The 13,783-nt window shown below is 32.6% G+C and overlaps 1 protein-coding gene across 2 annotated transcripts in view; it reads right to left on the bottom strand.

The window, feature by feature from the left end:
- The window catches only part of DIAPH3 (diaphanous related formin 3), a 471,599-nt gene that overhangs the window by 137,705 nt on the left and 320,111 nt on the right, over positions 1–13,783 (bottom strand). For both annotated transcript variants that reach the window (XM_064493111.1, XM_064493110.1), the window contains one exon: positions 8,525–8,660. In XM_064493111.1, coding sequence (XP_064349181.1) covers positions 8,525–8,660 — 136 coding nt within the window. The remainder of the gene's footprint in view (positions 1–8,524; positions 8,661–13,783) is intronic.

Genomic DNA, 13,783 nt, shown 5'->3' with positions numbered 1-13,783 from the left:
GGCAATCTGACATGGAAGGGCTTATTCTGACAACACTCCACTAGTGTGGGAGGTGTACACTGTGTAAATAACTACTGATCAGGGAGACAGTTATCTAAGGAGTATTCAGTGTTATATACAAAGAGGATGCCACTTCTTTGTGTTCAAAGAATTGAGTCCTCAACTATAAAATAATAAATGCAGCTGATATTATCAAAGTTATAACATTCTTCATTTTGTAATGAGATCAAAACTCTTGATTGGTAAGATTTCTGCCTAGAATATGAACGGAGTAAATCTGTGCTTAGTAATAGTAAAGTTTTTGAATAAATGATGTTAATATAAAGATTTCTTTGCTAAACTTCTAAGAGGTAAATCCTAGTTCTACCAAAAGAGTTAAATTATTTTGCCCCAAATAAAGTTTATGACAGATAGCATTTAATCCTTCACTCCAAAACAAACAAACAACAAGAACTGGAGTCTAGTTTCTACTTGACATGTAGTTAATATTATATAATAGTCATAAGAAAGACAACGAAAATGGTTTTTAAACATTGGATGAGCACTAAACCAATTAGTATGAGGATGTACCATATGATGTTTAACAAACTACAACTCAAAGTTTAAAAAAAAAGGAAAAGAAAAATAATCAAGGTTTCAAGATAATGTTGTGCTGGAGAAAGCTGAGAGCCCCCTCTCCTAATTTCTCTTTTCTGGGGCTTTCTGGAAGGAGACAAAAATGTGTGAGTCTCACCCAGCTACAGGGAGAAGTGATCTATTAGTGCACACAAAGGGTGGCCTCTGAGCAAGTATTCACAACTGAAGCTGTGTTTTCCACTAAGAGAGTTTCCTGTGCACAAATGAAAGCCTGTGTAACTATTAGAGAGACTTTAAGAAAAATTGCCCACCAGACATTCCTTGATGCTATTCATGGAGTCTCAGTCTCTTAAAAATAAAAAAACAAGTCACACAGTAGAGCTGGGGGTGTGTGGATGGGGGTGGTCTCAGGGCACTTGTTCTCAGTAAAGCACACTAAGGTGTTTGTGCCCCTTCCACAAATACTACACTGCAAATTCCCTGGGTCTTAACTTCTTAGGTGGGTCAAACAATGAAAATACTGAAAACATTTCCACTCTCTTCAGAGCAATTGAGCTCTGGCTACTTGGTCAGTTCCAGAACTATTCAGATGTTGAAAACTTCCTTCATGAGGGGACGGATGGTGCTTGATATTCTCCGCCTAATTCTAGGCATTAGGATAACCAATCTTGGAATCAAAGTTGGACCTGAACCAGGGTAGAGAAGCGTTCCTAATTTGGCAATTCTCTTAAAATGTCCCAAGACAAAGGAAGAAGCTATCTAGTTTAAAACCATTGATACAGTGCCAAAGAGACAGTGGTCCCTCTCAAAGATTTCCAGGGAAGATAATTCTCACTCCATACATAAGCATGCTCTAGTGTCAGTCACCAACTACTAAAATTCATTTTGGTCCCTCTTTCCTGAACCACGGCTAAGTTATCAGCAGTGAAGCACTGCTAGTTAAAAACACATGGTAGTTAAAAACATCATCTCCGGGATTATCATACCAAGTGAAGTAAGACAGAGAAAGAAATATTGTATGATATCCCTTATATGTGGAATAAAAAAAATAATACAAATGAATTTATTTACAAAACAGAAACAGACTCACAGACATAGAAAACAAACTTATTGTTATCAAACAGAGATGGTGGAGGAGAGATAAATGGGGAGTATGGGATTAACTGACACACACTACTATATATAAAATAGATAAACAACAAGGAGCTACTGTATAGCACAGGGAACTATATTCACTATCTTGTAATAACCTATAATGGAAAAGAATCTGAAGCTGATTAGCCTGAAATAGCACAGTATTGTAAGTTAACTATAGTTCAATAAAATTTTTTTTAAATAGAAATAAAAAATACTATCTCTGGTCAGAAAACTTCAGTACTGGCTTCACTGCTTGCTAAATCTATGACCATGTACAAAAGAAATGAACTGATTCTTTGATATTTCCTAAGACCACTGTATGTATCATATGCAATAATGAACACATACAGAGCTTGGAAATAGTATGTGATCAACAAAGTGGTGGTGGTGGTAGTAGTAATAGTAGTAGTAGGACTGGATGTTGTTGCTGCTTTTATCATCATCATCTTCATCATTATTCCATAAAAGATGGACGTAAGAAAAGAGAAATATATCAATGCCAATGCAATCTAGTTTATTATATTCTTCTAAGTAGAGAAATAATGAAAACTACTGGCCTACATGCATCAGTGGCCAAAAGACGCTAGAAAACTGAAAGCACTACTCTACAAAACTAGAAATATATGCAATTATGAAAACTAATCTAAGTTTTATATTATATGTAGAGGATAGGGTAATGGTCAACCCTTTATGAAAGCAAGTAGACACATTAATTGCAAATCTACTGAGATTGGCAGACATATTCCCAAGCAGTATTTCTGTAATGTGCATCTCCTCTAAAATGGAGGTCTAATTGCTTAGTAATTCTAAATTGCAGAATGGAAAACAAAGAAGCAGTTTTGGCCATGTGGGTAAACAACAGATTTCTAAAAGCTAATTATCTCTTTATTTAATAGACTGAAGTTGTACCAAATGAGACATTTAAGTCTAATAAATAATAAACAAATTGTAACCTAAAGACTAAAATATAGGAGCTGCTCATATAGTTTTTATTGCTCCATTAAATAAACTCTTATTTACTTCCCCCACAAAACATAATTATACAACACTGGGTCCATTTCAAGACCATTCTGATGTGCTATTTAAAAATTAAGTGAATCAACTCACACACTCAGGAAGTCTTAAAGCATAATGTTTGAATTCTAGTATCAAATGCCCTACTCATTTCCACGATGAGAAAACAGAAATGCAGATTTGAAAAAGTTGTACATAATCACATAAAATCACTATCACTATTTGTCTTACTGGGAATGATGACACATAAAGACAGCTATGCACTTTAAATAAATACTAGTGTTGATACTTACTAGTTCCTACATCAGGTAGTTAATACTTTCAGTATCTTCTAAACTAAAATAATTCTCATTTAAACATCATCCTCAGAAAATGTACTCAAAATTCACATACCAATTAAGCAAAGACATCATGATCATGAAACTGTAGTCAATTTGCTTGTTTGTTTAATGTAATACCAAGTCATTTAACAGAAGTAACCAAAAGTGCATATGTGAATATTTAAGAGACCTTCACGCTCATCATTTTTAAAGAAACAAAAATGACACAAGTGACCTCTAAATGCTGTAACACAATAATCCGAGGTGCTGTGCTTCTTAGGGTTGCTGCTCAAGACGACATTTAATGCTTAATTTTTCTTCTTAGAGAATCTTAGCTCATTATTCTGGCTTTATTGTCATTCTATTAAAAAATAACGTTCTCAAATGATAGTGATAATAAATAGTAGACTGGAAAATAGTTGCTTGCTTTCTTGCCAAGGGCAAGTAATGATTTATGATGGATAAGAAAGAGCAGGGATTTAATTTACTCTACTACCTCAGGTGGTGATCCACGAATCTGTGCATCTGTGAAAAAACACAGTTCTTATTTGCATGGTGGAAACACTTAAGTCATGAAAATATATGGAAGGAAGCTCCCTGTGGGTTTATGGCAGGGTTATGTGAAGATTCTTCTCCTCCTCTATCATTCACGGGTACGTGCACCACATACAAAAATAGGACAAAAGTTCCCGGTTCAGAGAGGTGATAAAACACTACTATAAACTCAACAATTTGCCCGTCTACATTTTTTTGAGAATAAGAAATCCAGGCTGACAACTTCTACAAAGATGAGAGCAATGCTATGTTCTGTACTAAAATATAACACCCAGAAAGAAAAATAATATAAAGCTTTATCTGATCCTCACAATAAGATGTTTAAAAAAATTCACTATGTTAGCACATATAGTATAGTAAAAATCCATGAGCCTGGTTATCCTATCAGTTTCTAAAGAGTTTTATAATCAATATTTTTAAATTAATAACTGTGGTATACATTAATACTCTCCTTAGTTCTCTAAGACTAAGTTTTGTCACCAGCACCCCCCAACTCAGCCAGTCTCCATTTGCATCGTATTATCCCATCTTTACTTCATACAACTTTTTATAATCTGAAATTATCGTATATATGTGGTTGTCTGATTCACTCATTAGAGTTCTAAAGTTCATTATAACAGGAATCTCATTTATCCTTTTCTTTTAATTGAAGTACAGTTAGTTACAATGTGTCAATTTCTAGTGTACAGCATAATGTCCCAGTCATGCATATATATATATATATACACACACACACACACACACATATTTGTTTCCATATTCTTTTTCATTAAAGGTTACTACAAGATGTTGAATATAGTTCCCTGTACTATACAGAAGAAATTGCTTTTTATCTACTTTTATATATAGAGGTTATCATTTGCAAATCTCAAACTCCCAAATTTATCCCTTCCCACTCCCTTATCCCTGGTAACCATAAAATTGCTTACTTATTTAATCCTTATTTGTCACTTTAATACCAGCATATAGGGGAAAAAAAAACTGTTGATGAATTAAAGAAACAAAAGTAGCCTACCTATTAATTTTTTTATATACCAATAAAATAATAATAGAAGACCACAGCATTTACATTTTTCATAATATTACAAGGTCTTTACTGACAAAAAGTATATTCTATAGCTAACATGGAAAGAAAAAGGTGACTGCATATTTATACTATTTTTAAATATGAAGAAGTATCAACAAATAAGCAGTAATATATTTGATACTTATATGAATTACTTGGCTATAGGAGCTACATTAATATTGAGACAATATTTTGTTATTCTATGCTAATAATCATGCTATATTCAAAGGAAAACTAAAGACCATTCAGAATAATCATCACTTATTGGGATTTTACAAGAGGTCTTTTACTTTGGTGAGAAAACTATATATTTAGGTGCCATGAAATCTGGGATATAGCCCTAGATTCTTTAAAATTCTCTAGTCTACAAGAAAAATAGTTCAAAGCCTCTTTCTAAATTTTCAAATGTTTTTCAAAGAGCTACATCATAGCCTTGTTGTATCAAATGTTGTATCACCTTTTATCAAATGACTGACTCGATCTACTAAAATATTCACATATAATATATATAGTATTTTAAAAATAGTAACCTATAATCAAAAAGAATATGAAAAGGAATATACATATGTATATATATGATTGAAACACTATGCTGTACGCCAGAAATTGACACAACATTGCAAACTGACTATACTTCGACAAAAAAAAAAAAAAGAAGAAAACTGATGTGTTATTTTAAAGTGTTTATATGATATCATTTAGATAAATCAATGTTAACCAGACTATCTTTTGAAGAACACTCTCCTGGAAAATGTCAAAATGTATGGCACATATAGACCTCAGCATATAAAGGCTTGGGGAACTCTTACCAAGTGAGAGTCTGACATTTATCTGAGATGTATCTATGATAATTTCCAGACCATGTTTGGGAAGAGATGGTATAGAAAAAGATTTATAAAATAACCCAGTAGGTCAAATAAGATGAGCTCTGATTAACAAAAAGTGCAGCGGAAACTTTTCCTTATATTTATTTCAAAAATAAAAAAATATCAAATTTATTTGAATAATAAGAATAGAAAAGTAACACCCTCAACATAAAATACCTATCTAAAAACAACACAAACCGATTGATTGTTAACCACTATTAACTATTAGAACACTTTTGATAGAATTCAAAAACAGATCCTAGTATATTAAAATTTGTCTGTCAAGTATATGAATAATTAAGGAAGAATTAGAAATAAATGGAGCAGAACAGCATTATGAATAACTGAAATTAGAAAAAAGTTGAAGCAGAATATGAAATTGCCGAGAGGATGATTTTCTAAACTTAAAAGTTGATAAAAAAAATCACAAAAGCAAAGATTATAATAAGTCATTATATAACAAAAATGAAACACTTTTATTTTGCAAGATATAAAAATAAAAAGTCAAAAGATCTATTTAAAAGATGAATACTGATGCACAATAAGCTAACATGTAAATCAACAAGAAAAAGACTAAGATAACACAATTCACAAAGGAGGAAATACAAATGCACTAGAAACTTGAAAAAATGTCCAGTCTCAGCAGTAGCAAAAGAAATGCAAGTTAAGATGACAAAACACCAAAAAATCTTTAAAAAATGAGAATACTCAATCAAGGCACATTCATAAACTAATGTTAAAAGTTGTTGAAATTAGAACAATAATTTTGGAAAGCAATTTGGCGACATGCACCAAAGGTCTTAGTAATATTTATCCTTTTCTATCCCATATCTTAACAATTACAAACATTTTCAATTATTTATGCATTAGTTATGCATAAATAAGTATCACACTGAAAAGGTGAAAATAACTATTGTTCTATGACCTCACACTGACTAATGTGAGTTAAATTAGATACGGCATATCCAGTGGACACAATGACAAAGATACTAACAATTACAAACTAAAAATCACAGAACATGAAAGCTTCAGAAAGTTCAGCAAGATAAAGTGAGACACTGAAATACATGTTCACTAGGATCATACAGCTATCACTAAAAGGCAGAAGTTTTTAAAACTGAAAGAAAAACGTGCCAAAATATCAACAGTGAATCTTGGATTATGGGTAACAGTTTTGATCTACTACTTTTTTAGGTGTTTCCTATAACACAAAAATATTATTTTCAAATTGGAAAAATAAAATAAACTGTTACTTTTTAAAATGGAAACTTCCTTCAGGAGAAATATAAATTTAAACAAAACCATTATTAGATTACATTGGATGTGAAGTTTCATTAAAATTTTGGCTTCCTGTCAGGTTTCAACTTTCCAGATTGACATAATAGAGAATTGCTAAGAGGCAGACCCTTAGGTAAAATCCACAAACAATACACAGCCAATCTGCCACCAGTAACTCATCTATACCTGACTTGTTAACCAACAACAACTGAGCTCATGTTCAAATCCCAGAATGTCTGGTAATTAGGCAGTAATACATTATTTTAAAATAACGCTTTCAGAAGCATCTTTTAAAAAACTCAATGCCAAACTTTTCTAATCCCCATTTGTTAACACTTTAAGGTATTTCTGAGAACACTTTCTGAATTCTTAATAAACAAGAAATTGTGCTTAGGTGATTTTTTCTCCTAGAAGAAATATGTCTGATACATTAAGGTACTCAGTTTGCTTTATTAAAGGTAAAATATCTCTGTAAAAGTAAAAGTAAAGAAGGCAAAAAAGGCATCTCAGTTTACCCTCAGGGAAACCTTAGGTGAATTTGCAGTCTTGAGATATAAACTACAGTAATTTAGCAGTGAGGCTGAAGGATTTTAATTAAAGTCTTCCACAATCCTTAGTGGCTTGGAGGTAGAAAAGGCAGAATTTTTAGGGGGTAAAAATATAACTATAATTGACTTAATTCTTTTGCATCTAAGTTAGTGGTATATTTTAGCTTTGGAAAATACATATGTATGTCTCTGTAAAATAGTAAATTTTTTATTTTTTCTTTTTAATTTTTTCCAAGAACCTCTTATTAAAGAAAATTTCAAAATACACAAAAGCAGACAAAATTGTATAGTGAACATACCTTTCCCTCCAAGTACCCATCACCTAACTTCAGCAATTATTATTTAGTCAATCTTGCTTTGTCTATACACCTGCTTACTTCCCAGTCATGCTAGGCTATTTTGACTGAAATCCCAGACATCATATCTTTTTGTCTATAAAATTTTAGCATGAGTCTCTAAAAGCTACTTTAAAACATATCCACAACAAGACTAACACGTCTATAAGAAAAAATAGAGTATTCAGATTTTTTAGACTACTTTTTCCTACATTTGTTTGGATTGGATTATACATAAGTTCTATTTATAACAATTGGTTGAAATGTGTCTTTAGTCTATTTTAATCAGTAAGTTTCCCCTCTATCACTTTTTTCCTTCCTTGGAGTATTTTGTTAAAGAAAACAGGTTACTTGTCCTGTAGAATTTCCCATAAACAGTTTCCTATAATTGTTATTTTACTAATTGACACAAATTATTACAGATCAGTTATTTAAGTAGTAGTGAAAGAAATGCTAATATAATGGAACTACAGCAGTACACCAGAGGACCAAAATCACCTATGATCAATGTCAGAATGAAAACATTTCTCATTAGTAAACTAAACTGGGTAAAGCTCATTTAAAAAAAAATTGCTAAAGGGGAGAGGGGATGGTGGTGGTGTTGGGGGAGGGTAATAACTCAGTGGTAGGGTGCATGCTTATTAGCACGCACGAGGTCCTGGGTTCCAACCCCAGTAACTCCACTAAAAAAAAAGAATTCCTCTATGGCTTAACTCTAAAATAAGTCATCACATCTTCCTTTTTCATGGACATATATTAAACTGCAGATAAAATAACCAGTATTAATCTTGGTGTAGACAGAATAAACAGCAAATTTGGTAGTACTTACCAGTCTTCATTTCTAATAAGCGCTTTTTCTTTTGTTGACGTTCAAGTCTTTCTTTCTCTGCCAATTCTTTGGCTATTCTGGCACGTTTTTCTTTTTCTTCTGCTTCTCTTTTTTTGAAATTGTCCTTTATTGCTTGCTATAACAAATTTTGGAAAATGATCAATTTTAACCAGTGATTCCATAGAGCAAATGGAAAATTATTAATCTGTAGAATTGTGATTAAATATCTTTTTGGTAATGGTTATTTCTTATATTAGCAACATAGTCTTTTAAAAGATCAGCACATGAACCCTTGTTAAATATGTTATGTATCTAAAAATACAACTGTTATGTTTAAAGCACCTGCATCTTAGTGAAATCAACTAAGAGAAGGAAGACAGAAACTAAAAATAAAAAAGCATTTAATTTACAAATCAAAACTAGTTTCCTATACATATTCCCAAAAGAGTGCCTAGCAAATGTTTAAGTCTCCCATTCCTCCTATGCTAAGTAAACTCCTGAGTACAAGAAAAAAATCGTTGAAGAAATGATAGAAAAGAGCTGAAATTTTGTAATGGCTGCGTTATTCTACAATCAGTCATTTAACAATTTCTTTCACACAGAGAGAAGTGTCATAAGGATGATTAAAGAAATGTTTGGCATTTCAACATCAGGCCCTCTGACTGTTCATCAAAATCAGTAATGCCATGTGAACCACAAGAAGATCTCAACAGATATGGGATTAGCCTGTCTCTTATTTTAAAAAGTTTTATGCAAATCAAGAAATCCCTCTCATGTGGCATTTGTGGGAATTAGTAGGCAAACATTGATTTTTCAAAGTGCCAACAAACAGCATGGCATGGTGTTACAATATCCTGTGAAGATTGTATTCTTCAGTACCAGTGAATCCAAACAGGTTATCTCATTGCTAGTTTATCACTAACAGTATTAAGCAGAGAAGTGTATAATTAAACTTTAACAACTAGGTGGCATATGTTATTTTGGGAGATGCTTTAATTTCTTCTTTAATATATATATATATATTTTTTACCCTAGAGATAGTGTAAGTTCTTCATTAGAAATCAAACAAAAAAGTTTAATATTATTGATCAAAACAATGAAAAGAAAACTATCAGGGGATAAAAAAAGAGGAACAAAAAGCATAGAACAGAGGGAATACTAACTCATCCATCCATCCAACCATCCATGCAATAAATATTTACTGATAGACTGAGTAGTAAATGGTACTATTCTAAGGACTAGGGAGATACACACATAGCTATTAAAGTAGTTTTACATGTGATATGGTGGGGCAGAAGGCAAAGACAGACAATAAACAATTAAAAATTTTAATAAATATAGTACTAAAAAAATCAAAAGAGTGATGTGATAGAATGCCTGGAGAGTTACTTTACATTAAGTGATCAGATAAGGCCTCCCTCACTGATTTGATTCCAGCTGAAAGTCAAGAAGCTAATAGCCATGGAGTACTTGGGGAAAAACAAATGCAAATGCTGCTGGTGGGTTTGAGAGGTAAGGAGGAGGCCAGTATGGTGGTGTTAGACGAGGTCAGGGGACATGCGGAGGCCTGATCATTTACAGTCTTCTAGACCAAGATAGGGGATTAGACTTTCCTTTAAGGAAATTACAAAACAACTGAAGATTTTCAAGTAAGAGAGTGCAAAACTAAGGACTCTATACAAGTACTAATCAAGCACCTTTGTTCCAAACTGTCTTTTCAATGAACCGTCCTGGAAGCTAGAGGTAGTGTCTCCCTCTTAAGCAAATGGATTTGTTTACTGTCCAGTATGACAAACCAGGGCAAACTGGGCAGTCTTATTAACTCTGAGAATAATTGGGTCCCCTAAGTTCAGGGTTTCCCTCTAGTAATACAAACCATTTTGTGTGTAGGTATTAAAACTGGCCCTCTTTACGTTGCCCTGTGGGAATCTGGGCTCAGGAATCTACAAAATTGTTTATTCTGGCTACTCCTATCTGCTGTGAGTAACTCTTCTTTATTTCTGACCCCACAGTCTCGTGTCTTCTACTAACATTCAGGAAACTATGAAAACTGGTAAATTCTCAGACTCTTCACAGTTCAAGACATATTAACACTGACTATTATTGCTAAACTATGAAATACCAGTACTAACATATACTTTAACATGCAATCTCTCCTTCCCTCAAATGGATTCTAAGTCCTCCATTCTAGCTCAAAATGATTAAGTACTTGTTCACTATAATGAAAGCAGTAAGAGGCAGAAGCAAGACTTGAAAGCTAGTGACAATCTAAGCTTTTTCTACCACGCAGCTTCCTATGAATGTAGCACCAACTATAAGACAACAGTAGCTATAAAAATCAACACAAGTTAGCAAAACAGGAGAAGGTAACCTAAAAGTAGAAAATAAGTGTGGTTTCAAAGGCAAGTGTATATATCTGCATGTGTGTGTGCATGTGCACCCATGTATATGTGTAAAAGGGAGATAGTAAGGAAAGGCGAACTGTGGCAGAGAAAAGTATAGGCAAATATTCAGGAATCTAAGCTTTATTTCTTGTTTGAGGGAAATGAGTAAGAGGAACCAGCAAGAGATAAAAAATATATCACGTAGCGTATTTATGAAACTTCACTAAAGTATACAATTTTCAAATATGAATTTTCTACTTTAATGACTGGATGCATTTCGATGAGAAGATTTAATACACCACCTATTACCAGATATAACTGTCACACCCTTTTAGTATTCCACTGGGCAATAAAAAGCCAAAATTACTCCCGAGGACCTATAAAAATAATGTTTACATTTAGAAATAAGGTTTGAAGTAGTTCTTAAAGCTATTTTGTTTTATGGAAAATGCACTATTGATTTTCATTTAAAAACCTATCTCATTTAAAACATATCTTTTTCTGACATTATAACTATCAGGAGAAGAATTTTAGCTGGAAAAATACCAACAGACAGCACAGAAATCGGTATTTAGTCTGGAAATAGTATCTCAGATCAAATGGTCAATTTGGGGGTTTGTTTTACCCTAAATTTTGAGAAGTTAAAGTAGCCTAAAACAGAAAAGATGAATAGTTAGAGAACCACATTATTCTAGATACAACTGCCTCTTAGTTACTTCAGTTCTAGATTTGAAACCAGAAAAGAAGAATGAGGGTTAACTGTACATATAGATAGTTAGCTATAAGAAAACAACTTTTTTTCTTTAAATCATCTTATTCTTGACCTGGTTTTCTATTTAGTCAATTGGTAGATAAACTGCACTGCCAGCAACTACTTTCATCTATGTAATAAAAGAAATTCTGAGTGCTTGTAGAACTTCCAGACACACGCCTGGTTCATGATCTTGTCTAAAAGATTTATGGGTGTACCAGTCTAGAGCAACGACCACAGAGGGCTTCAAAACTTCAGTCACATTTTTGACTGTTCATTTCAAAGGTGTGATCAATAATTTACCTGAGTTCTAAGGCTCACCTGGTTTTTATAGTAACAGAAAATTCTAAAATATCTATAAAAATACATAGGCATATTAATACATGTACAAAAATATAGTTATGTTAATACACGTATGTGTGTATGTGTTCATGTATGTTAAATACATCAAGTTCACAATTGTTTTCCTCCTATAATTTATGTCTTCTACATAACTAAATGTAGTAACAAGAATCTTGCCACAACTTGTTTAAATATACATTGCAAAATATGAAAATGAATATATGTAATTCATGTATGACTGAAAAATTGTGCTGTGCACCAGAAATTGGCACAACATTGTAAAACTGACTATAACTCAATAAAAAAAATTTTGATAAAAAATACACATTGCAGCATTATACGTTATTTCTCTCAGAGAAATCAAAATAACCCAAAACCAGTAAATTTAAACGCATGTGTATATGTGTATGTATGTAAAATTTAGAAGTCTGGCAGAGTGTAATCCTCCATAAGTTAGGGCTGTTATCATAAACATTATCTTTGAGTATTTTTATATTTTGCAGTATCCTTTATTGTAAACTTCTGGGATTTGCTTTTTCACTCAACATTATGTTTCTAAGATTATGTTCCATATTTTTATGTATAAATTGTTATTCCTTTTCATTGCTTATAATATTAAACTGTGTTTTATTATTCACTCTCCTATCAGTGGGATTTGGGTTGTTTCCAGTTTTTGGCTATGATGAACCATACAGTTACAAACATTTTTGTACATCTCCCTGTGTAAGTTCTTTAAAGATAGGTCTCATTAGTTGGTTCTTAAATCTGTTTAGAAACTGCTGACAGACACTCTTTAAGGGAAAGAGAACAAAACATTTTAGAGCATAACATAAGCAGTAAGGGTAAGTATTGTTTGTTGATGCTTTTGTTTCTGTTCTTAAAATACATAAACATAAGAGTGTTGGGTCCCAATGTAAAATCTTATTTTTTACTATATTAAGGTTATGGTGAAAATAGTTTGAAACCCATGACTCTCTAAGATAGGAATGCAGTTGATCAATGAAAAGGAGAGATTTGTCTTCAGTCTTACTAGATGATGTTAAAGTGTCTTCAAAGTGGTTGAGCCTATGTACACCCCCTACCATCAATACATAACCATTGCCTACATACTCACCAAAACTGTTCTCATCAGCCTTCTACCTGTTTGGCAGGTATATAATAGTATCACACCGTGGTTTTAACTGGTATATCTATGGCTCCTAATTCAATTATCTTCTCACATAATAAAACATTTGTATTTCCTATTCTGTGAAATGCCTATTCATTTCTTCTACCCACTGTTCCATTAGGTTATCATCTTCTTAATTGTTTGTAGTCCTTTAAATATTTGATACTAATCTTTTGTTAGCTTTATGCTTTTTAAATATATCCTGGATTGTAATGGTCATTGTATTTTATCTTGTCTTTCAGCAAAGAGAAATTCTCAAATTTATGCAGTAGTCAAAAATCTCTTTTCCCTTATTACTAGTGCCTTTAATATATTATTTTAAAAAATTGTTTCCTAGATCAAGGACAATAATATTCCATATTTGCTTCTTAAAGTTCTAATGATGTTGTTCACCTTTCAGTACCTACTTCTCTGGAATCAACATTTATGAACATTTATGAGTTGGGGGTCCAATTTACCTTTTTCATATGGAAAATGAATTGACCCATAACGACTTCACAACTAGCCTATCCTTTCCCCAGCTGATCTACAAGGCCACCTCTCCTGATTTCAAGTGTCCATATATATGCTGGTGCTTGGGGGCTGCTTTAGTCCATTTGACCAATGCTTCCATG

This window comes from Camelus dromedarius, chromosome 13 (assembly GCF_036321535.1).
Source record: "Camelus dromedarius isolate mCamDro1 chromosome 13, mCamDro1.pat, whole genome shotgun sequence".
NCBI lineage: Eukaryota > Metazoa > Chordata > Mammalia > Artiodactyla > Camelidae > Camelus > Camelus dromedarius.
Note: the sequence above shows the minus strand (reverse complement) of the source record. Positions and strands in the feature narration are given on the sequence as shown.